At 45.4% G+C, this 22279-nt stretch overlaps 2 protein-coding genes across 3 annotated transcripts in view; one reads left to right on the forward strand and one right to left on the reverse strand.

Moving 5' to 3' along the window:
* LOC147629967 (uncharacterized) overlaps positions 1 to 22279 on the reverse strand; it is a 75954-nt gene extending 53675 nt beyond the window's left edge. The window contains exons 1-4 of one of the 2 annotated variants that reach the window (XM_086811520.1): positions 22220 to 22279; positions 21888 to 22071; positions 21297 to 21413; positions 20775 to 20903 (exon numbers count right to left, since the gene is read on the reverse strand). In XM_086811520.1, coding sequence (XP_086667646.1) covers positions 20775 to 20903; positions 21297 to 21353 — 186 coding nt within the window. In that variant the 5' untranslated portion in view covers positions 21354 to 21413; positions 21888 to 22071; positions 22220 to 22279. Of the gene's footprint in view, positions 1 to 20774; positions 20904 to 21296; positions 21419 to 21887; positions 22072 to 22219 lie in introns of both variants that reach the window. The other variant, XM_086811519.1, reaches the window with a different exon arrangement.
* LOC147629968 (uncharacterized) lies at positions 4225 to 5157 on the forward strand. Its single transcript, XM_086810893.1, has 2 exons — positions 4225 to 4734; positions 4843 to 5157. The coding sequence occupies exons 1-2, from the start codon at positions 4367 to 4369 to the stop codon at positions 5057 to 5059; spliced, it is 585 nt and encodes a 194-aa protein (XP_086667019.1). The 5' UTR covers positions 4225 to 4366; the 3' UTR covers positions 5060 to 5157.

The following is a 22279-nucleotide window of genomic DNA, read 5'->3' on the forward strand; positions in this document are numbered from 1 at the left end:
TGTGGATTCTGGAGTACTACCTGTTACTCAAGAGGGGGGTGACTCCGCTTCTTTGTCACACAGAGTTCACTTGGATGAGATCTGGAAGTTGCTTGGTGTTCTTATCAGCACACCCGAGATATTAAACTGACAGTATATCTGGCTATGGGATTTCTATGATATATGTGTACTAGTCACATGTCACGACCCTGTGTTTTTCTATGGACAGTATGCAGGTGTGCACGGGGACATGGTGGACAGTGTGAATGGCATCAGATTGGAGTTAAAAAGGAAGCCCATGTGTGGACAACCCCAAGTGTGAAGGGGGCAAAGAGACTTTAATTAAAAAGGTTTTATAACCTTTGGTGGCCAAAAATTAAAGTTAATAAGGTTTAAAAACCTTGGGAGGCCCCTAGGTAAAATATAGAGGCTACTCTACTTTTGGGAGGGGGGCACGCCTCTTTCTCTCTCTTGCTTTTTGGGAGAGGTGGTACAAGTTGGCTGCGTGGAGGAGAAGATATAGCAGGCCGGTTGACTGCGTGGGGAGTAGCCGTACAGTACAGCAGCTGTGAGAAGGCTGGTACAGACTGGTACGGATGCTGCAGGTGCAGGCGCCTACTGTGCAGGTGTAGACTTGTACGAACAGGTACATGCAGGCGGATAAGGACAGTTCTGTCCAGCAGGTACAGGCGGGACAGTTCAGTCTTGTATAGCTGCAGGAAGCGCATCACCAGGGTACAGGCAGCACATAAAAAGCTAGACCATGCGTGTGCTTTTTGGCTCGGGGAAACAGGTCTGCAGGAAGGTACTGCTGGCGGGCTGCGCTACAGGGAATACACGCGCAGCTGAATATCTTCTTATACTTGCTTTTTGGGGAGAAAAGGTCAGTTGGCTGCCGTACTACAGAACTGAGACACAGGCGCTGAACCTTTCTCTCTCTCTTTGGCTTTTGGAGGGTTGGCTGGTTGCTGTGCTGCAGTGTATACAGGCGCCTACTGAATTTCTCTCTCTCCTTGGCTTTTGGCAAGAGGTTGTCTGTCGGACTGAACTGTTGTTTATACATACAGTGCTGGACATAGAAGCGTGGACTGAAAAAAAGAGTGCAGGGCTGGACATCAGGTTCACCCACAGGTATTCTCCCTCTCTCGGCTGCAAAACAAGAGAACGGGACTGTTTATGGGCTGTTTTTGTTTGGCTGCAAATTCAGCTATGTACTTGGGTTTCTGGCTGCAAGTACAGGTCACTTGGTTATGTTTCTTGGCATGGGAATGATGCAAGCTCGCATGGTTGCGTGCTCATGGAGCAGATTGTTTTCTTCCTGCTAGAAAGGAACACAGGGACCTACAGTTATGGGCATCTCTATGTTGCCATATGTTTCATGAGGGAACAGGTAACTAGATGTATGCTGTTGTTGGCACTGTTGTTGAATGGTGCTATGAATGGTTCTGTATGGAAACAGGACAGAAATTTCAAAGGGAAACAGGCCTAAGGGTTTCATGTGGAAACAGGTCGTAGGTTTCTCGAGGAAACATGTTTTTTTGGGTTTCTCCAGGAGATAGGTCACATGCAGGCAGAAGGTACAGGAATGGACACATGTTTGGTACAGCCTTGCTACTGATTGGGCAAGGGACACGGAATCCATGACAGAGATGGATAGTACCCTTGGAAGGTAGCGAAGGTTGGTACAGGTGTGTCGACTGTATGGTATGCTATGCTGTGATGCGAGTTCTCTTTTGAGAGACAGTTTGGGAGTTTGTGTTGTGATGCAGAAGCACTGGATGTGTCAGGGTGTGACGCTGTTCATAGGGTGAGAGGCTATGGATGGTTGTGGCAGTCCTGATCATGGGAGAAAGCTTCTGTATGCAGACTCAATGTGTGGGAGTGTTTTGATGTGAACAATGGCTGGACTTATTTGTGGATGCTGAGTGGACAAGAAGCCATGATGCACGTTCTTTGCAGGCTTCAGGGATTCTACTGTGACGGTTGAGTTTCCAGCCTTATTGTAATCAAAGCTCTTACAATCAATTAAAGAAATTTCGCAAGGGGCGCCACTGCGTTTTGGGGCCAATCGGTGTCTGTGTACTGTTTGCAGGAGCACTCTAGCTCCCCCTGTTTGTTTTCCTTTTCTAGGTCCTCAATGGCGTTGAAGTGTTTTATGTGCGAGTGTTTGTTTCACCGCCCGTCAGGCCGGTTTCAAGGTTCCGTTGCCGGGACACATCGTCGACTTTCTCAAGGAGGCGAGCCCGTGGTTGTCACATCAAAAGCTTCAACATGAGGAAAGTGAAAAGGAAGTGCAGGAGACAGTGCAAGGTTGTGTGTCTTTGCCTATATGAGGTGAAGAGCAAGAGCTGAAGATGAAGCTTAGGAGAAAAGACACCAAGAACAAGAAGTAGTCGGCCAGGAACAAGAAGCAGTTGAAGTGTTATGGTGCAAAACATTCGACAGTTTGTCACCGGTCATATCTTCATAGAGGCTTCATGGGTTCGGAAGACAGTTTCTTTCTATGTTTAGCAGTGGTGATCTACTATGCTTCATCGGAGACTTGTGCTTACGACTTGGGTGGAGTGCAAGCAGGTTTTGGGTGCCTGAGGATGTATCACATGAGGCTCAGACGGAAGCGGAGGAACTTGACGAGGTTCTTATTCCCGAGCAGATACTGACACATAAGGAAAGAAAGGTACAAGGTAAAGTTTCCCGTCGCTATCCTGTGAAGTTCAAGAGCTGTTCAGTGATGGATGCGAAGTGGATGGAGGAGGTTCACTGATGGATGCGAAGTGGATGGAGGAGGGTGACTTAGCAGATTCACCTCAGGATTTGCAGCTTTATCTTGATGCCTTTGAGTTGGAGTCGACTCTTGTTACGGCTCATTCAGGTTCAGCAGAGCATAGGTCTGGAGCATTGCCTGATGCTCAAGAGGGGGGTAGCACCTCCGCTCCCTTGTTATTACAGACAGGCTCATTTGTTATCTAGGAGTCGCTTGGTGACATCTTTGTATTCACCCGAAGGTACTGAGGCTGACAGTACATCTGCTTATGGGACTTCTATGATCTTGTGTACTAGTCACATGAGATGGTAAAGTTGGGTATGGTTCACAATCGCGCGCACCTTGAACTATAACTGCAACTATGGATAACTCTATGGAGGGCATAAGTCTTGCGAGCAGTCCTAGAGTTGGTTTGGTTCATATATGGATTGAACTCTATTTGTGCATGTATGCATACACTTTTTGTGGTATTCTTGTATTCTGGTGCCATTGGATCCTGGTACCATTGAGAATACATTGGGTAATACTCTGGATTATGTCGTGTGCTGCATGTATATTGGTATGATACATCAAGTGCTTTATTATGTTCATGGATGCACCATTGGGTGTCACTCCTGCTGGATGGCCATGAGACATATGTGGGAAGTACTTAGTGGATGTACTGTTTGGATGCATTGAATGCTTTCATATGCACATGTTGTACCACCACTCATGGATCCTGCGGGATGTCCATAGGCGTAAGGCTTGCGAGCAGCCCTTAGACTGTTACTTTAGAGTAGGTAGAGCATTTTGAGGAGCATATTGTTTGTGAATGCATATATGTGTCATGCATATGTTTGTCATATGTAGAATGATGCATGGTTTTGTTTTTGGCTAACACAGTTAACGTGTTTCCATTTGGTTTTAGACTTTTGGCCTATTGTGCACGATGATTGTTTTATCACCCAGATGCATTGGAGGGCCATTGCTTTTGTCGTATGGGGAGTCTTTGCTCATAAGATGCCTTACTCTGCCATTGAGTGCAATCGAGGACGCTTGCTATTTTTCAAGAGGGTGGTATGTAACGACCCTGTGTTTTTCTATGGACAGTATGCAGGTGTGCACGGGGACATGGTGGACAGTGTGAATGGCATCAGATTGGAGTTAAAAAGGAAGCCCATGTGTGGACAACCCCAAGTGTGAAGGGGGCAAAGAGACTTTAATTAAAAAGGTTTTATAACCTTTGGTGGCCAAAAATTAAAGTTAATAAGGTTTAAAAACCTTGGGAGGCCCCTAGGTAAAATATAGAGGCTACTCTACTTTTGGGAGGGGGGCACGCCTCTCTCTCTCTCTTGCTTTTTGGGAGAGGTGGTACAAGTTGGCTGTGTGGAGGAGAAGATATAGCAGGCCGGTTGACTGCGTGGGGAGTAGCCGTACAGTACAGTAGCTGTGAGAAGGCTGGTACATACTAGTACGGATGCTGCAGGTGCAGGCGCCTACTGTGCAGGTGTAGACTTGTACGAACAGGTACATGCAGGCGGATAAGGACAGTTCTGTCCAGCAGGTACAGGCGGGACAGTTCAGTCTTGTATAGCTGCAGGAAGCGCATCACCAGGGTACAGGCAGCACATAAAAAGCTAGACCATGCGTGTGCTTTTTGGCTCGGGGAAACAGGTCTGCAGGAAGGTACTGCTGGCGGGCTGCGCTACAGGGAATACACGCGCAGCTGAATATCTTCTTATGCTTGCTTTTTGGGGAGAAAAGGTCAGTTGGCTGCCGTACTACAGAACTGAGACACAGGCGCTGAACCTTTCTCTCTCCCTTTGGCTTTTGGAGGGTTGGCTGGTTGCTGTGCTGCAGTGTATACAGGCGCCTACTGAATTTCTCTCTCTCCTTGGCTTTTGGCAAGAGGTTGTCTGTCGGACTGAACTGTTGTTTATACATACAGTGCTGGACATAGAAGCGTGGACTGAAAAAAAGAGTGCAGGGCTGGACATCAGGTTCACCCACAGGTATTCTCCCTCTCTCGGCTGCAAAACAAGAGAACGGAACTGTTTATGGGCTGTTTTTGTTTGGCTGCAAATTCAGCTATGTACTTGGGTTTCTGGCTGCAAGTACAGGTCACTTGGTTATGTTTCTTGGCATGGGAATGATGCAAGCTCGCATGGCTGCGTGCTCATGGAGCAGATTGTTTTCTTCCTGCTAGAAAGGAACACAGGGACCTACAGTTATGGGCATCTCTATGTTGCCAGATGTTTCATGAGGGAACAGGTAACTAGATGTATGCTGTTGTTGGCACTGTTGTTGAATGGTGCTATGAATGGTTCTGTATGGTAACAGGACAGAAATTTCAAAGGGAAACAGGCCTAAGGGTTTCATGTGGAAACAGGTCGTAGGTTTCTCGAGGAAACATGTTTTTTTGGGTTTCTCCAGGAGATAGGTCACATGCAGGCAGAAGGTACAGGAATGGACACATGTTTGGTACAGCCTTGCTACCGATTGGGCAAGGGACACGGAATCCATGACAAAGATGGATAGTACCCTTGGAAGGTAGCGAAGGTTGGTACAGGTGTGTCGACTGTATGGTATGCTGTGCTGTGATGCGAGTTCTCTTTTGAGAGACAGTTTGGGAGTTTGTGTTGTGATGCAGAAGCACTGGATGTGTGAGGGTGTGATGCTGTTCATAGGGTGAGAGGCTATGGATGGTTGTGGCAGTCCTGATCATGGGAGAAAGCTTCTGTATGCAAACTCAATGTGTGGGAGTGTTTTGATGTGAACAATGGCTGGACTTATTTGTGGATGCCGAGTGGACAAGAAGCCATGATGCAGGTTCTTTGCAGGCTTCAGGGGTTCTACTGTGACGGCTGAGTTTCCAGCCTTATTGTAATCAAAGCTCTTACAATCAATTAAAGAAATACCACAAGGGGCGCCACTGCGTTTTGGGGCCAATCGATGTCTGTGTACTGTTTGCAGGAGCACTCTAGCTCCCCCTGTTTGTTTTCCTTTTCTAGGTCCTGAATGGCGTTGAAGTGTTTTATGTGCGAGTGTTTGTTTCACCGCCCGTCAGGCCGGTTTCATCACATGGTTTTTTTTTTTCCAGAAAGGAGACTTCTATTAAGTATGAAAAATTTTACAAAATGGAGATTTAACACCAAGCAAGGTGGAGATCTCAACCAATCAAGAACCCTGTGCTGCCAATAGGGTCCCGAATGAGAGGATGTGAAAAGGATACCAATGTCCCACTCTCATAAACTGGGCACGCTTCCTCTCCACAACCCTCGAATGGTTTGATTCATGGATATTCGAATCTTTTGAGAGAATGGGGATGCCTTTTCTAGACTTTCGTTGATATGCATCAGTGTTTACTCATGTTCATGATGTATTGCTGATCGTGGGTCCTGTGGGATGGCCATGAGCGGAGCAGGTAAAGCATCCAGGGAGACATGACTATTCACAAGGTGGATGCTCGAGTTATGTTATTCAGATGTTCTGTTTCAGTTGCCAGGACATAGCTTTCTCATTGCTCTCTTAGGTTCTCTTTCAGTTGGCAGATCCTTTCAATGAACAATCGAGGACGATTGCTTTGTTTTAAGAGGGGGTTATGTTACAGGACTGAGTATTTTACCTCTTTTTCTTGAGGTAATTATGTTTTAAACTTGTTTAGCATTCACTAATCATGTTTACCTGTAAATGCATGTGTAAGTTTGTACATGTGTGTGGATGCAGATACATGTTTGGTGTGTGTGTGTACACATGTGCATGCTCATGTGTTTGTTCATGTGCATGTATATGTGTGTTTCTCTTACCTTGTTGCAGGTGTACCTTCTTTCTCTCTCAAGGTGGCACTGACACGTGGCACTGCCACATGGCACTAGTACAAGCAGCCTACGTGTCACACCTGGCTGCAAGAGCTGACATGGCTGGCTGACGTGGCAGGTTGAACTACACGAATGCAGGTGCTGCCATGTGGGAAGACAGGCATGCAAGCAAGAGAGAGAAGCGCCGTGGAACAAGCGCAAGAGAGGCAAAGGGCAGCTAGTCGTGAAGGCACCGTGCAGCAAGCAAGAGGCGAAGCGAAGCTCAAGGCTAGCGCACCTGCATGAGAGAAGCGATGGCGGCTGGGTGAAGCGAAGGTGGCTGGCTGCCACGCAGACGGACAGGCGCACAAGCAAAAGCAAAAGCAAACGCAAGCGATAAGCGCCGGGCAGCCCAAACGCGGAAAGAAAAAAAAACTGTGGGGGAATTTTCAAAAACGCTAGAGCCGTGCTATTTTTTTTAAATAGAAAATATTCGAAGAGTTTTTGAATGAGGAAAAAGCACTTGTAAGTTGTAATAGATTTTTCCTAAGGAGGAAAAGCATAGCTTTTTCCCCAAACTTGTATAAATAGGGGGCCAAGGCTCTTGTATCTCACAACACAATTTGCGTGAAAGCTAGAAGGAGATTTCCTCCATGTGGATCAAGGAGGCATCTTCTCGGGGATTGTACAAGGGCTATGCCGACCTCGAGTTATAAATAAATACCTGCGGGGGCGCCAGGCTTTGGGGCCAATTGGTCTTTTGTGCACGAGCACTCTAGCTCCACTTATTTATTTTCTTCTTCTTCCAAATTTATTATTCCAGTTCGTAAAGCGATTAAAGTGTGATTAAGTGTGTTCACCGCCCGTGAAGTTTCTGAAGGCCGGTTTGAAGGTTCCATTGCGGGGATTTCATCGTCAAATTTTTCAAGAGGGCGAGCCTGTGGTCGACACATTTAATTCTATGGCTGGAACTAGTGTGGAGATGAAGGATTTATCTTCGGAAGAGGATGACTACTTCGATGAAGACGAGGCAAGCGAGCACGAAATACCTTCCGATATGCCAGAAGCTGAAGATGATGATGCCACCTATGAAGCAAAGATGCAAAGCTTGATGAAGGGATTAATGGAACTCGCAAAGGACTCCCGATTTCCACAAAACTTCAAAGCTAATTCTAAACCACGGAAGCAGGGGTCTGAGAAGAAAGCTAAGCCTCAACATTCGGCTCCCATCCACCCAAATTTTCAGCCATACCCCGATTCTTCCTCTTCTTTTCCCCCACCTATCCATGGAAACCCTTTTAATACTTCTCATCCTGGTTACTTTGGCAGAGGCTCTGTCTTTCATTCCATGACGGGTGTACCCAACATGGGCATGACTAGGAGCTATGGTATGCAACCAGGTATGCATGGAGGTATGTATGGAACTTTTGGTGGTGGTGGTGAAAGTGCTTTTGGTATGCCTGGTATGGAAGGTGGTATGATGGGCATGGGATCTAATGCTGTGGGCAACTCTTTTCTCAAACCACATCCATATGATAATCTTGTTCAGGGCGAGAAGCCAAAAGATTATAAAGAGGGTGGTGCTGCAGTAAAGTTTGATACTTTTAGTGATGCAAAGGATAGTTTGAAGGCTCTCACCTTCATTCAACAGTTTGATGCGGCATTTTCTGGTGGTAACTTCACAAAGGCATCTAAGGTAAGAAAGGCAGCTTCTTTCCTAAAGGGAAATGCTCTTCAATGCTATACATACATACATCAACCATTCCTGGCATATACATGATTACCATCATTGTGAAACATTGCATGAGCATATACATCTTGCAAACATAAACCAACTTGCACATGACAAAGCACTAGGGGCTAAAGTTGGGCCAGATCCCCCCTGAGGTATCTTTATTACCAACAGAAGTATTTATATGTACAAGATGCGGGTGCCCGGAGAGTACACATTCATCCAGCCGCGACACCAGATTTATCCAACTGTGAAAACATAGGTAAACACATTACCTACAACTCCTTGGTCACCAACCAAGGTTGAGTGGTCACCAACCACTCTTGTTGCAACACCCTCGGTCACCAACCAAGGTTAAGCGATCACCAACCGCTCCTGTAGAAATACCCTCGGTCACCAACCAGGGTAGAGTGAACACCAACCACTCCTATACTTTGATATAGCTGTCACCAACCTTCTAACAAAGAAAGTGCTGTCCCAAACCTGCAAAACAGTAACCAGCCATGGTTTTGGCTCACTGGCCACCCACAGGTTCCAAAAGATCACATCCCCAGGCATGATACTTGTCTAGGGACATGTTTGCTCAAGTTCCGTCGCGAGAAACCTCTTGCAGACCTGTAAAAACAGCCAATAATGGCCCTTACAACAGTCGGCCAGCTCCTGTTGAGTCTTTGTTCACTCTGTCCAAGCCCTGTTCTCAGCAGAGTAGCACAAAAACAGTCCCAAAAGCCATGCGCTAGCTTCTAGAAACAAATCTAACAGCCTACAGCGTTGTAGAAAGAAAGAAAGAAAGAAAGAAAGATATATTAACGTCTACGAGAGGCCAAAGTCGGCCTATGAGAAAAATAATACAACTGTGTTCTTCCGGTCATCGGAAGACAAGGAAAAGAAAGAAAAGAAAAAGTGTGCATGTGTCTAGATACAACTGTGAATCATCATGGATCGGTGGAGCCCATATACAAACAATATAAAGGGGGGTGGGGATGTGGATGGAGTGCTAAGGCAAGATGCATCTCTATATGCTGAAGGGGTAGTACAAGCATGCTATGCAAATCTATGTCTAACTCCATCCAGTGCCATAAGAGGGATATAAGATATCATACATCGTCGATGCTGAGGCTGTGAGTGCCGTGAACATGTACCCTGAGTCTGAATGAAAGCGAGCTAGCCTCTCCTGTGTCTCCATCTGGTGTCTCATCCGGATAGCTGCTATCTCTCGATGACGGAGTCGGGGTGCTCTGTGTCCAGTCTGTCTAGGTCTCCTCCTGGCTCTCAATTCCTCTGCTCTCTGTGCGGTCACCCCACGTGGTACATCAGCTGGCACTGGCATAGCTCTCTGGAAGAAATCTGTGAGCTGGGACTGTCTCCCACCCCTAGTGGGAGCGGGTGTCTGGAGGAGTCTCTCTCCAGAACTATGAAGCTCTAGTAGTAGTTTGCCAAGCTGTCGCTGGTCCGAGGCCTCCATCAACTGATGTAGTGAAGAGTGCTCCTCAAACAATCCTGCATAACTATCTCTGACCCCCTGGTGGGCTCTACATCTACATACAAAGTGATCCTCAGTCTCCACCTCCTCGCGACACAATCTGCATATCCGCTTGGCTCTGGGAACCCCCGTGCCGCTCTCCCAGCCTCTATCTCTAGTTGATCATCATTGATGTGATGACACTCGTAGCTGTCCAATAGCAACGCGAGAGCTGTGTGGCATGTATACATCCATATACCGCAGTCGCTGTATAAACCCATCCCCTAAGATGCTCATAAAGTGGTCTCTGTGATACAGCATCTTCGGTGATAGTGGGCTCTCTGGTGCTGTCCATGTCTCCTGTATGTAGCGCTGCCATATGTCCTATCTCATCACTCTGTTCCTCTCATTGAGAGAGAGGTAACCCCATGGAGCAGACTGATCATACTGAAAAGGTGGCAACCGCTCAATGTCTATCCCATGATGTGAGAACCACTGTAGCATCTGTGCATACCAAGATCCAGTGTGTCCAGCCTCGGCCAGCTGTCTGGATGCCTCAAAAGCTCGGCGGGATAATCTCTCCGTGGGCATCTCCCTCATCCTGTATATAAAGGAGATCGTCTGGAACAATGCCTCCACTGCCATAGGTGGTGCAGCAAACTCAGCTCGAACAATGTCGTGCGGGACGGATGGTTTGCTACGTATCATCCTCGAGAGCATCAAGATCTGTGGTCTCTCCCATGTGGAGGCTGCAAGCCCTGGTGCCCAAACCGCTGCTGCATACATCAAGGCTGCAGTCGGCCAGCCCTGTAGAGAGAGAGAGAAAAGAGTAGCCAGCCAACCCTGGGACTCTTGCTCTTAGCATGTACTCCACCTGTAGCTCATGCAAACTGAGTAAACTTGCTGTTTTTCCTGTCCAAACAGCTCCTAACAGCCCACGTTTTTCAGATGAGTGCTCTACAAGTCAGGGCTTGCCCACTTTGGCCCTCCCACACCCAGAATAGCAAGTCATGGAGCTATTTGGGAGTGCCCGGGTGCCCATCTCTCATAATTGGCCTTGGTTCATTAAAAATAGTCCAGCCTGATGTGAACTCACTTATAAAATTATAAGCGTGTCCGCCCACACTTTCAGTGAATGTGAACCTAGCACCCAATAAACCTTAGTAACATGAAATAATGAATAAATTGGGTTAAGTGTGCACACTTACCACCTGCAAAACATATAAGGAAACCATATGAGTCCTAAACAGGTGCGCACACGCGTATCCACGGGTTGTCCTCCAGGCATCCCCGGTGCCCGTGGACATTCACAAGCAAAATACCAAGCAATGTCCACGCATCAAAAACAAGTCATCTATGCATGTGCAACTCACATACATATGCTGGTGCACAAACATAGTGGATGAAATCTCCCAACTTACATCTTGTACATCCAACTAGCCCGTTCACAGGCGCCGTCCATGCAGGACCAAAAGTACTCACCAAGGTAACCACCCTTCCATGAGTCCAGAGTCACTCACCAGGGTTACCACCCTTCCATGAGTTCATAAATCATGCTAGGAACTCACACCAAGATACCAATCCTTCGATGGAGCCCTTCCACATGTATTCAATCATCCTCCTGTTCATGGATTGTCCTAACTGGTTTCATCAGAAACCATGCTGAGCTATCCGGCTCCCGAGGGATACCGCTCAAACTCGCTCAAGGCCATCCGGTCATTAAGACCGCCCGAGCGTTCGCTCAAGGCCATCTCGTCACTAGGACCGCCCGAGAATTTGCTCAAGGCCCATCTGGCCGCCCGAGAGTTCATTGTCTTTCCTCTTTTTCGAAACTCAATGTGTTCTGGCTCTTCCACCCCTAGTGGATCCTTCAATACAGGCTCCTCTAGGGGTAGCCTTGTACATGGTTTCCATAAACTGTCATGGAAGGCATTATATATCCTCCAATGATCTAAAAGGTCGTACTCATGTGTCAAATCCCCACGGATCCCCTCGTGATCGATCTTGGTTCAAACTCGAATCCTGCAAACAAACAAACAAACAAACAAGCAAAGAGGGTGCAGGCCTGACTCACCTCCCAACCATGACAGCCGTGGGCAAGCCCATAGTCTTGGCTATCCCCACCGAGCCACGAGCTGAGCTAACTAGGATGACGTACCAACCAATCTCCTCCTCGAGACGTCCCATACCGCCACGAAGCTGCCCTCGCGGGCCTCGAGACTGCTGCCGGCCTCGGCTGCATAAAGCAGGTGCACGTCTGCACTAGATCCAGGCTCCAAGACCATAGAGCTCTCACAAACTCGCGGGACTCTCTATAATCAATAACTAACCTTGGCCACCCTTTTATAGGCTCTTGGCCGGTCATCGGGCGTCCACACTTGGCCGCCTGCCCGTCCATGCTTGGGTGCCCGCACGTTAGTATATCCCTAACTCAGCTCGTCAATCAGCCTGCCTAGTTCCAAGCTTCCCCAAGCCTCGAAACTAGTCTTGCATGCGTATAGCACACGGTAGATACCCACTGTGCACATGACATACTCCCCTTCCTCAAAGAGCTCACTCCTGAGCTCACTAAAAAGCCAGGGTAATCTCTTTGAAGAGAAGTCAATGTCTCCCATGTAGCGTCCTCCTCAACACGATCCTTCCACTTGATCTTGTATTCCGTGATAAGCGTATGACGCAATCTTCGTTCACGAAAGCCAAGAATCTTTTCAGGTTCGTGCGGAACAAATGTCATGTCCTGGACATCTATGATTTCTTGAGGAGTAACTAACTGATCTGCTCCACCCAGTACTTCCTTAAGTCTACTGACATGAAATACAGGATGAACTTTCATATGAGAAGGCAAATCCAATTCATATGCAACTGAACCAATCCGTCGTGTAACACGAAATGGTCCACAGTCTAGGGGATAATTTCGGAGATCTACCTGTTCGTAAAGTCTCGGAATCTTTCGGAACTCGCAAATACACCATCGTTCCTTCAAAGAACTCTCTAGGTGAACGATTTCTATTAGAATAAAACCTGTCTCGGTCTTGAGCACTTCTAATAGATTCCTTCACAACTTGTAACATTTCCTGCATATCTTGCAAAAAATTACGTGCTGCATCATGCTGAAGTCCTGAGAATCCTACTGTAACAGGTGATCTAGGTTGAAAACCATATATAAGCATGAAAGGACTAAACCCTGTACTCGTATGCTTAGTATTCTTATATGCAAATTCTAACATAGGAAGATAATCCTCCCATGAACTCTGTCTTTTGGATACATATGCTCGAAGCATATCCTCCAAAATCTGATTCACTCTTTCAGTCTGGCCATCAGATTGAGGATGATCAGAGGAACTCAAATTCAAAGTTGTTTCCAACTTCTCAAAAACAAGTTTCCAAAAGTCACTCGTAAACTGAGTCCCTATCACTGACTATGTCCTGCGGTAACCCGTACAGTCTAAACAATTGCTCGATAAACTGCCGAGCTAATTGCATAGCTGTAATAGTCTTCCGGGTCGGTAAAAATCTAGCCATCTTTGTCAAGCGATCTACCACAACCCAAATAGAATCGTGGCCTTGATGTGTTCTTGGCAATCTTGAATCCGGTAATAAAATCCATGGAAATACTTTCCCATTTATTACCTGGGATTTGCAAAGGATGCAACAACCCAGCTTGTCTAAAGCGTTCAGCTTTATTTGCCTGACAAATCTGACACTTGAGAACATAATCTTCTACATACCCTTTCATCTTCGGCCAATAAAAAGTGTGTTTCACTAATGATAGTGTCCAACAGAAGGGGCGTCGTGACACTCCTTCAGAATCTTGGACCTAATGTCCGGGATCTGTGGTACACAAATTTTGTCATTACGGAATAGTAAACCATTCCGAATCATCCACTGACCTCCTGCAGCCTGAATAGTAAACTGCTCAGTCACCGAGTCTTGGTCAATCAATGAGCTCCCGTCCTGGATCTTCTGCCAAAATGGACCAAAATAACTATCAGTCCTGCAAAGCCCTCTCAATGACTGAAATAAGTCAGTAGAAATCTCGGTGAACGACAAAGTGTTCACCTCTCTAATCCGACTAAGCGCATCTGCAATATTATTCATGGACCCTTTCCGATAACGGATCTCAAAATCAAAATCTTGCATTAACTCTGCCCAACGAGCTTTCCTTCCTCTCAAATCATCTGCATCACACACATACTTGATTGACTGATGATCAGTCAATACCACAAACTTGGAGCCATATAAATAATGTCTCCAAACCTTGAGAGCATGAATCACAGCATAAAGCTCCTTCTCAAGGGTTGGCCAACGAGATTGAGTGTCGTCTAGCTTTTTACTTTCAAAAGCAACCGGTCTACCATCTTGAAATAAAGCAGCCCCGATAGCATAGTCACTGGCATCAGTTTCAAGAACATAAGGCCGACTAGGATCAAGTAATGCTAAGATAGGTGCTTCCTTGACTTTATCTTTCAAAAGTCTGAAGGCCATATCCAAATCGTTATTCCAAGTGATAGGCTGATTGGACTTACGTCCACGACCTTTCAATAAGTCGGTCATCGGTAGTGTGAGCTGAGAGTACTCCCGTACAGATTTCCGAAGAAAAACTACAAAACCGAGAAAAGAACGAAGTTGTTTCACTGTTCGCGGTATAGGCCAGTCCAAAACCTTCTGAACTATCTCTAGTGATCTTGTGTCCCAAGTAAATGATGTCGGTCATAAAGAACTCACATTTACTCAATTTAGCATATAGTCGATTCTGTTAAAAATAGATAAGACAATCGTGAGGTGTCTGACATGATCCTCAAGAGTATGACTATAAATCAAAATATCATCCAGGAACACCACCACAAATTTCCCCAAATGTTCACGAAAAAGATCGTTCATCATTTGCTGGAAAGTGGCTAGAGCATTAGTTAACCCAAAAGGTAATACGAGAAACTTGTAATGGCCATACCTAGTCCGAAAGGCGGTTCTTTCGACATGCCTTTCATGAATACGTATCAGGTGATAGCCAGTACGTAAATCTATCTTCGTGAAATATTTCGCTCCTGCTAACCGGTCAATTAGGTCATCTGATCTAGGGAGAGGATAATGGTTCTTAATTGTCAGCTTGTTCAATCTTTTGTAATCTATACACATTCTCCAAGCATTGTCCTTCTTTCTCCTAAGCAACACAGGTGCACCCCAAGGTGATTTACTTGGACGGATCTGGCCCATCCTCAAATAATCTTCGAGTTGTTTAGCCAACTCATCTTCCTCAGCTTGGCTCATCCTATAAGGTGGAATACTCACAGGATGAGCACCAGGGATCCAGTCAATACGATGATCTACTGCCCGTTCAGGTGGTAAACCCGATGGTAATTCCTTAGGAAATACATCTTAAAACGAATCAAGTATCTTCTCTAATTCTTTGCTTTCAAACACACTTAATTCATTCACATCCAAGGAAGGGATGAGAAGAAGAAAGTGGAATCAAGACACAATGGAAAGCGGTGTACAAAGAAGAATTCATTATATTTCCAAAATCAATTGTATTTACAAGAGGTCCCTGAGAGGGATGAATACAATCACCTCCCTATGCTGAAAAGAAAAAATATGACTAGACCAATCTATCTGGACTTCAAGAGTCTTAAACCACTCAATCCCTAATAACAAGTCTACATTTTCCAGATGCATAACACAGCATTCCAGAGTATCTTTGTAGTCCTGAATCTGGATTGGAAGCATCTCCACCTTGCGATCCCAAACTTGTCTGCCCGCAGGTAGACGTACCTCATAGGTATGGTCGCTGAGTGTCGTATCAAGACTCAATTTCTGCACAAGTTTGTAGTTAACAAAGTTATGCGAACTGCCAGGGTCTAAAAGAATGTGAACCTTATGGCCATTCACTTCTCCATAAACTCGGAGAAGATCATGTATGCCAAATACCTTAGAATTGAACAGACAATCAGAACAAGTACTAGGGCGAGAAAGTACAGTAATTGACGTACCTGTCAAAGACAACTGGTTAGCTGCCTTTGGCTTGGGTCCTGCGTTTGACTTGGTACCCTTTTGCTTCGGGCACTCATTACGCATGTGTCCTTTTTCTTCGCAGATAAAACAACGTCCTTCCTTCTTGAGCTTCAGAGCCCTAAGGAGTCGTTTCTTCTTCGCTGGTGTCGAGCTTGAATTCTTCGAAGGTTGGTCCGAAGACTTGCCTTCAGTCGTGTTAGCCATAGGTGCGGAGAACTTTCTTTTATGCTTGTTCCCCCTGCTCGGTAACAGGTTTTGACTTGGAAGAGACCATTGTATCATCATAGATACGAGCTGAATGAATGGCCTCGTCCAAAGTTTTACATTTGTTATTTTTAACCTGTAATCGGTACGAGTCGGGTAAACCAGCTACGAAAAACCCCAAAAGAGTAGTGGGATCTATCTTTGTAGCTTTCATCTGCAAGTCACGAAATTTCTGGAGGTAGACCTCATAAGTGAGGTGCTGCGAGGTCATGGTCAAAGCTGAAAACCGGGCAACAACATCGTAATCATCCTCTTTCTTGAGGAATTCTTTCTTGAAAATATCTTCAAATTGTGCCCAAGTCGTTGGCTTAGGGTTCAGTTCCGTCCACGAAAGCAAAGCTTTGCCGGACAAGAAACCTGCTGCTAGCTGTATCTTCTTTCCATCATCATATGGATGAAACTGAAAGTGAACTTGCCACTTGTGTAGCCACGTGTCCACGATCTCCTTGGTTCGCTGCCTTTGCTCGCCCCTGAACGGTTCCGGAGTAATATTGGGGCCTAAAGCTGAAGCCAAGGTATCCATACCCGAGAAAGTAGAGAGGGTAGTGGTCAATAGAGCGATGGAGTTCTGTAAAGCCTGCATCTGGGCTGCGATTTGTGCCTGACGTTCCGTCGAAGAAGCTTCGAGAGCTACTTTGAACTCTTGGAAATCTGATTTTGACACAAAATCGTCAAAAAGATCGGCATCGGTACCTTTCGTAGCCGGCAAACCTTCGCGTTCCACGAGGGGCTCCAACTCCGATTCTTGGGTCGACATCGTGAAGAGGGTACGCGGAGAGAGAATTCGATCTTCGCACAATGAAAGTGCGAGCGAACTCGAGAGCTTGAGAGCTTAAAAACTTGAGAACTTGAGAGATGTGTGGCAAGAAGCCCACGTGAGGGGTTTATAAAGGTTTCCCAAAAGCTAAAAAATCTCGAAAAGCTAGGCTTAGCTTTTGCTTTAACTTTTGTGTTTTTTTTTTCTTGAATATATATATATATATATATATATATATATATATATATATATATATATATATATATATTCTATTGTCTTAAAAAAAATAAACACTATTAAACCTTGGAGAGAGGATGACTTTCAAATTTTTATTAAAAAAAATTTAAACTAAAAAAAACGAAAGCCTCAAAATAAACGAGTGCTTTACTGTTTTTTTTTCCCTCGCCGGCGTGCTGGTTGCCATCGCTGACTGCTGACTTTTCTTGGTGAGCTGCCGTCGTCGACTGCTGCGTTCTGGCCAACGCTTGTGTGCGCACAGGTAGGCTGCGCCTTCGCCTGGCCACAGGCTGGCCACAGGATCACGTGGCCTGGGCATCAGCCGTGCGTGGCCTGGACGCCGGCCTGGGTTGGCTGCGCAGGCCTGGCCTGGGCTGGACTGGGCACCTACCCGCCTGGCCTAGGCGCCTACATGGGCCTGGCCGCCTGGCCACGTAGGCCCATGCGCCCGCCTGCATACACACCTGCTCGCCTGCCACGTCAACAAAACTCGCCAGCAAACCCACTCGCCAGCGATCCAGTACTTCTCTCGCTCTCTCTCTCGTTCGAACAACGAAAAGCAACAAACATGCTTTTTATGATTTCTCTTCCTGCAGTTTATGCGACTGCACCAACAACTCCCTCTCTTCTTTGTAAAGCAACGACCCTTACTACACTACCATCTCCCATCAACATGGGTGTCTTTGATGAAGAAAAAACACATACAAAATCTGAAAACTGCAGTATGCACAGAAAAAACAGCAAGCTTTTTTAACACATACCGTTCTTCGACCTCTTTTTCTCTACCTACCGACTTGCTCGTTCACGAGGTATGCTCTGATACCACTGTCAAATCCCCACGGATCCCCTCGTGATCGATCTTGGTTCGAACTCGAATCCTGCGAGCAAATGAACAAACAAACAAGCAAAGGGGGTGCAGGCCTGACTCACCTCCCAACCATGACAACCATGGGCAAGCCCACAGTCTTGGCTGTCCCCACCGAGCCACGAGCTGAGCTAACTAGGATGACGTACCGACCAATCTCCTCCTCGAGACATCCCATACCGCCACGAAGCTGCCCTCGCGGGCCTCGAGACTGCTGCCGGCCTCGGCTGCATAAAGCAGGTGCACGTCTGCACTAGATCCAGGCTCCAAGACCATAGAGCTCTCACAAACTCGCGAGACTCTCTATAATCAATAACTAACCTTGGCCACCCTTTTATAGGCTCTTGGCCGGTCATCGAGCGTCCACACTTGGCCGCCTGCCCGTCCATACTTGGGTGCCCGCCCGTTAGTATATCCCTAACTCAGCTCGTCAATCAGCTTGCCTAGTTCCAAGCTTCCCCAAGCCTCGAAACTAGTCTTGCATGCGTATAGCACACGATAGATACCCACTGTGCACATGACATCATGACATACATGGTTGATCTTCTTGGTAATCTGAAAGGTCCATATACCATCATTCCTTGACTTTGGCAATCCAAAGATAAAATCCATAGCAATACTCTCACATAGAACATTCAATGGGTGCAATAATCCTACTAGCTTTTGTCAGTCAAACTTGTCCATCTGACATTGAACATAAAAGTTAATGTTCTTTTTACTAGGCCATTGTAGTAGCTTCTCCCAAGCTTGAGTTGTAGACATTTTTGGTCTTCAAGTCCTTTGTTACACATAAACGGGTTTACTTCATAAAAGAATCTTTCTTGATGATAAAAAAAAGTCACAAAATTTCCATTCTAAAATCTGTTCCAATACAATCCTAGAAATCCTCATCCAAGACTTTCATAGGCCACAACATGGCCCTCATGGTACAAGACTGCTCCAAAGCAATTTCCTCTTGACAAATTTCTTGGCAAAATGTCAATCTAATGATCTTCCGATCTTTCTAGCTTCTTGCTTTAGCTTGTTAGGACAATTTGCAGCTAAATGTCCCTTCCTTCCACATTGAAAACACTTCCCTTCTTTGGCATATTCTTCGCGTTGCTCGAGGAACAATCTTCTTTGAAAGAATGGGGGTTTGTCCCCACTCCCATCCTTCTTCTCTTGAGACTCGACTCTTGAAGGGGATCGGTCTTTAAACTTCTTCCTTTGAGGTGGATCCCGATTGTCGTTCTTTGTCTTGCCGTCCATCCAAGGCATGTACAAGGCCTCGGCTTGTAAAGCCTTGTCTTGGGCTTCTTCTAATGTTTTCAGTCCAGCCATATACACTACTTGCATAAGCTTAGGTTGCAACCCATTCACAAACCCACGCATTTCCGTTAGTGGTGGAATGGGAAGAAACTGCTGAAAAATTGTTAAGGTAAGATGCCACATTCTCACCAACTTTCTGCTTTACCTCATCCCATTCCTTTTGCACATCTACTTCAAAGTTTGCAAGTAGGAACTTCTTGTTGAACATTATCCATTAGGGACTGAATTTACAATCAAGATCAACAACCAAAGCTTGTAGTATCTTCTTACTCAAATTAAGTATGAGGATGGCCAACTTTCTTTCCATGTTTCATTTTTAGATTATAAATACTTCGAGAAAGAAGAATGTAGTGGCTCATGCATTGTCCTGCAAACCATATGTGGCTATAGTATCAATTGCCTCCCATCAAGACTTAGCCCACAAATTCAATAGTGCTTGGGCAATCAAAAGACTTTCTAAGAAGTATTTCCCATTGGAGTTTGCATACAATATCACAGTGCACTCTTCCACAAACAAAGCTCTTTTTGAATTAATTTATGGCAAGGTGGTCCTTTTCACCTATGGACAATCCACATAACATGGATGAGATGAAAGAGATTCTTCAGCTAGAACGTATTTTTTTCATTAAAAAAAGAAGCTTGCACAAGGCCGAGTACAAAGACGGTATCTCGAGAAGTTTAAGAACTATCTTGCCATTGATGCCAAGTGACTACTGATGCCAAGTGACTGGATGAATAGCATTTCAAGGAATATCTTTAACTCCTTAAGTCACGAACTCCATGTGTTGTTGTTGTTGATGCCCCACACAGTTGTCAATTTGCAGCTTGTGGCAGCTCTATAACGACACAAATATGTTTATTGGCTTGCCAGTAGTAGCAAAGTTTGTAATCACCTAGATATTTCAACATATAGCTCGTTGTGGGAAGTTTCTAGATACCACAATGATGGGCATATGGTCTAGGAGGGTAGAGAGGATATTGCCTTCCCTGTAGATGAGTATGGTGCGGTGTTTGGAGTGTGTCCATTGACGATTGTCCTAGCAACACACACCAGGACTTGGCTTCTTAGGGTCTAGTGTGGAAAACCAAGGCCTTGGAAGAAGGATTATTGTTTGGATTCATTATTGTAAAACCGTGTACTCAGAGATCTGGTTACTCTCTATGGCACCCTTAAGCTTCTAGTCTGTATAATACTCCTTGGATTACAAGGTCTGGCCCCAATGCTAATGTATTTATTTCAGTGTTATGTGGTTATTTGAATGGTTTAAATTTGCCATTTTTGTTTAATTCATTTAATAGTTGAGTGGTTCTCCAAGTCGGGTTACATAGACAGCTCCCCTTCCACCAATATGCCATGCTTGCTCGAGCTAAGCTTTCCCTTTCATGAAGTGATATGGGGACAAGATGATAGGGAAGTCACATCCCACCTCTATTCAAGAAGGGTGTGTCAAGTTATCTTTCCTCACATGACATCTGATAATATCCTCACTGTATACTCCCCATAATCAAAGCTGTAATTTTCAGCATGGCTTGTCACACCATGCGGTTTGTGTGTCACAAGACCTTGATATTAAAACCAAACTATGTGCACCATGTATGGGGTTGAGATGGAGTTAACTACCTTGAAATCGTTCTCGAAGTAGAAAAGATAAGACCCTTGTAGAACAAAGAAGCGTTTTTTCCATGATTTGAATTTCCCCCCACGCTTATCCAGCCATCCAACGAGATCCGGTTCGCTCCACATGCAGGCCTACTTGCATATATCAGTGAATTTCCACAGATGAATCAGATAATCATCTCTTTCTCCATAAAATAGAATGAGAAAACTCTGTGGAATTCAAAAAAAGGGCTAAAATCTATTGCCAGAAACAAACAAACATGCAAGGGAGGCTGGATTGTTCTAAGCTCTTGTAAAAGACTTTGAAGATTTTTCAATTGCAGTAAAACAACGTCTGCAGGAATATAAATAAGAGAGTTTTAAAGATGCCAAAGAAAAAAAAAACAGTACTTTCAAGAATTGTAGCCCCCAAAAAAAAAAAAAAAAAAAAGAGCGAAGAAGCTAGTCTTGTCCAATATAATAAAAGCATTTTTAAGGAATTAATTTTACATAAATAAACAACTTGCTTCAGATTAATTTGGCTACCTGATTCTGTGTCGCAGGTTTTATGGCACTGAGAACGCCTTTCATCGTGGCCTTCATTTCCACTTTCTGATTTTACGCCATCTTTGGCTTCTCGAAGATTTGTAAATAAGAGATTTCCTAAGCTTTTTACCAGCAAAAAAGGTTAGAATATTGAGCACACTTCCATGCAAGAAAGATCGACTCTATGACGCGATCTTGGTTATGTTGATGTGTGCCGGCAAATTATGGCCAATGGGCGTAGCGGCGGCGGTGTTGACAGGTCCCGTTGGCCATTTCTGGGCACAATGGGCGTAGCGGAGGCGGCGTTGACAGATGCCGTTCGCCATTTCTGGGCACTTGCCGTCGGCTGTTGCGGTTTTGGAGAGGGTATCTGCGCCACACCTAAACCCTTTTGGGCAGGCGGCGCTATAGCCCAGTCTCTGCAAGCTGGCCCCTGGCGTCTCCTCTTAGGCGGTTACAACCAAAATACGCGGCAGCAGCAGCCGTGAAAAATCAAATGGTGGGTTGTGGTTCATCCGCGTGGCAGGTTAATCAGACCATTAGCGCTACCTAGCTTGATTAAGATGCAGTAAATCATTGCAACTCAAATACCTTATTTTTTGCAGGTTCTTCTTCTGGTTTGCATGTGCGATGTCCACGTACATCCCTTCTTTCTTCTTTGTTTTACATGCAGTCAACGTAGATGCTCCTCTCAGACAGTTATCGCCCTACACTTGACGGATGCACGTGCGAGGGACGCGACACAAAATTAATTTGTTTTTGAAGCATCCCATTGCTGCAAAAACACGAAAAATATATATATATATATACTACGAGAGGCTAGAGCGCTTTTTTTAAATTAAAAAACACTATTATGCACCCAAAATCTTTTTGTGCATTTAATTAAATAAAAACGGAGCACCATTCAAGAACTTTAATAAAACCTGGCCGCCGCATCGCGTAGGTGGTCTAAGGTTTTTTTAAGTAATTTTGAAGGAAGCTAG

The sequence above is a fragment of the Cibotium barometz genome, chromosome 17, assembly GCF_041138505.1.
Source record: "Cibotium barometz isolate CiBa-2024 chromosome 17, ASM4113850v1, whole genome shotgun sequence".
Taxonomy (NCBI): Eukaryota; Viridiplantae; Streptophyta; class Polypodiopsida; order Cyatheales; family Cibotiaceae; genus Cibotium; species Cibotium barometz.

Excerpts from the sequence above, each read along its gene's own strand:
- LOC147629968 (XM_086810893.1), top strand. The coding sequence starts at position 4,367 with ATGCGTGTGCTTTTTGGCTCGGGGAAACAGGTCTGCAGGAAGGTACTG. Across the intron at positions 4,735-4,842 it reads GACATCAGGTTCACCCACAG|GTCACTTGGTTATGTTTCTT; the intron begins GTATTCTCCCTC and ends CTGCAAGTACAG.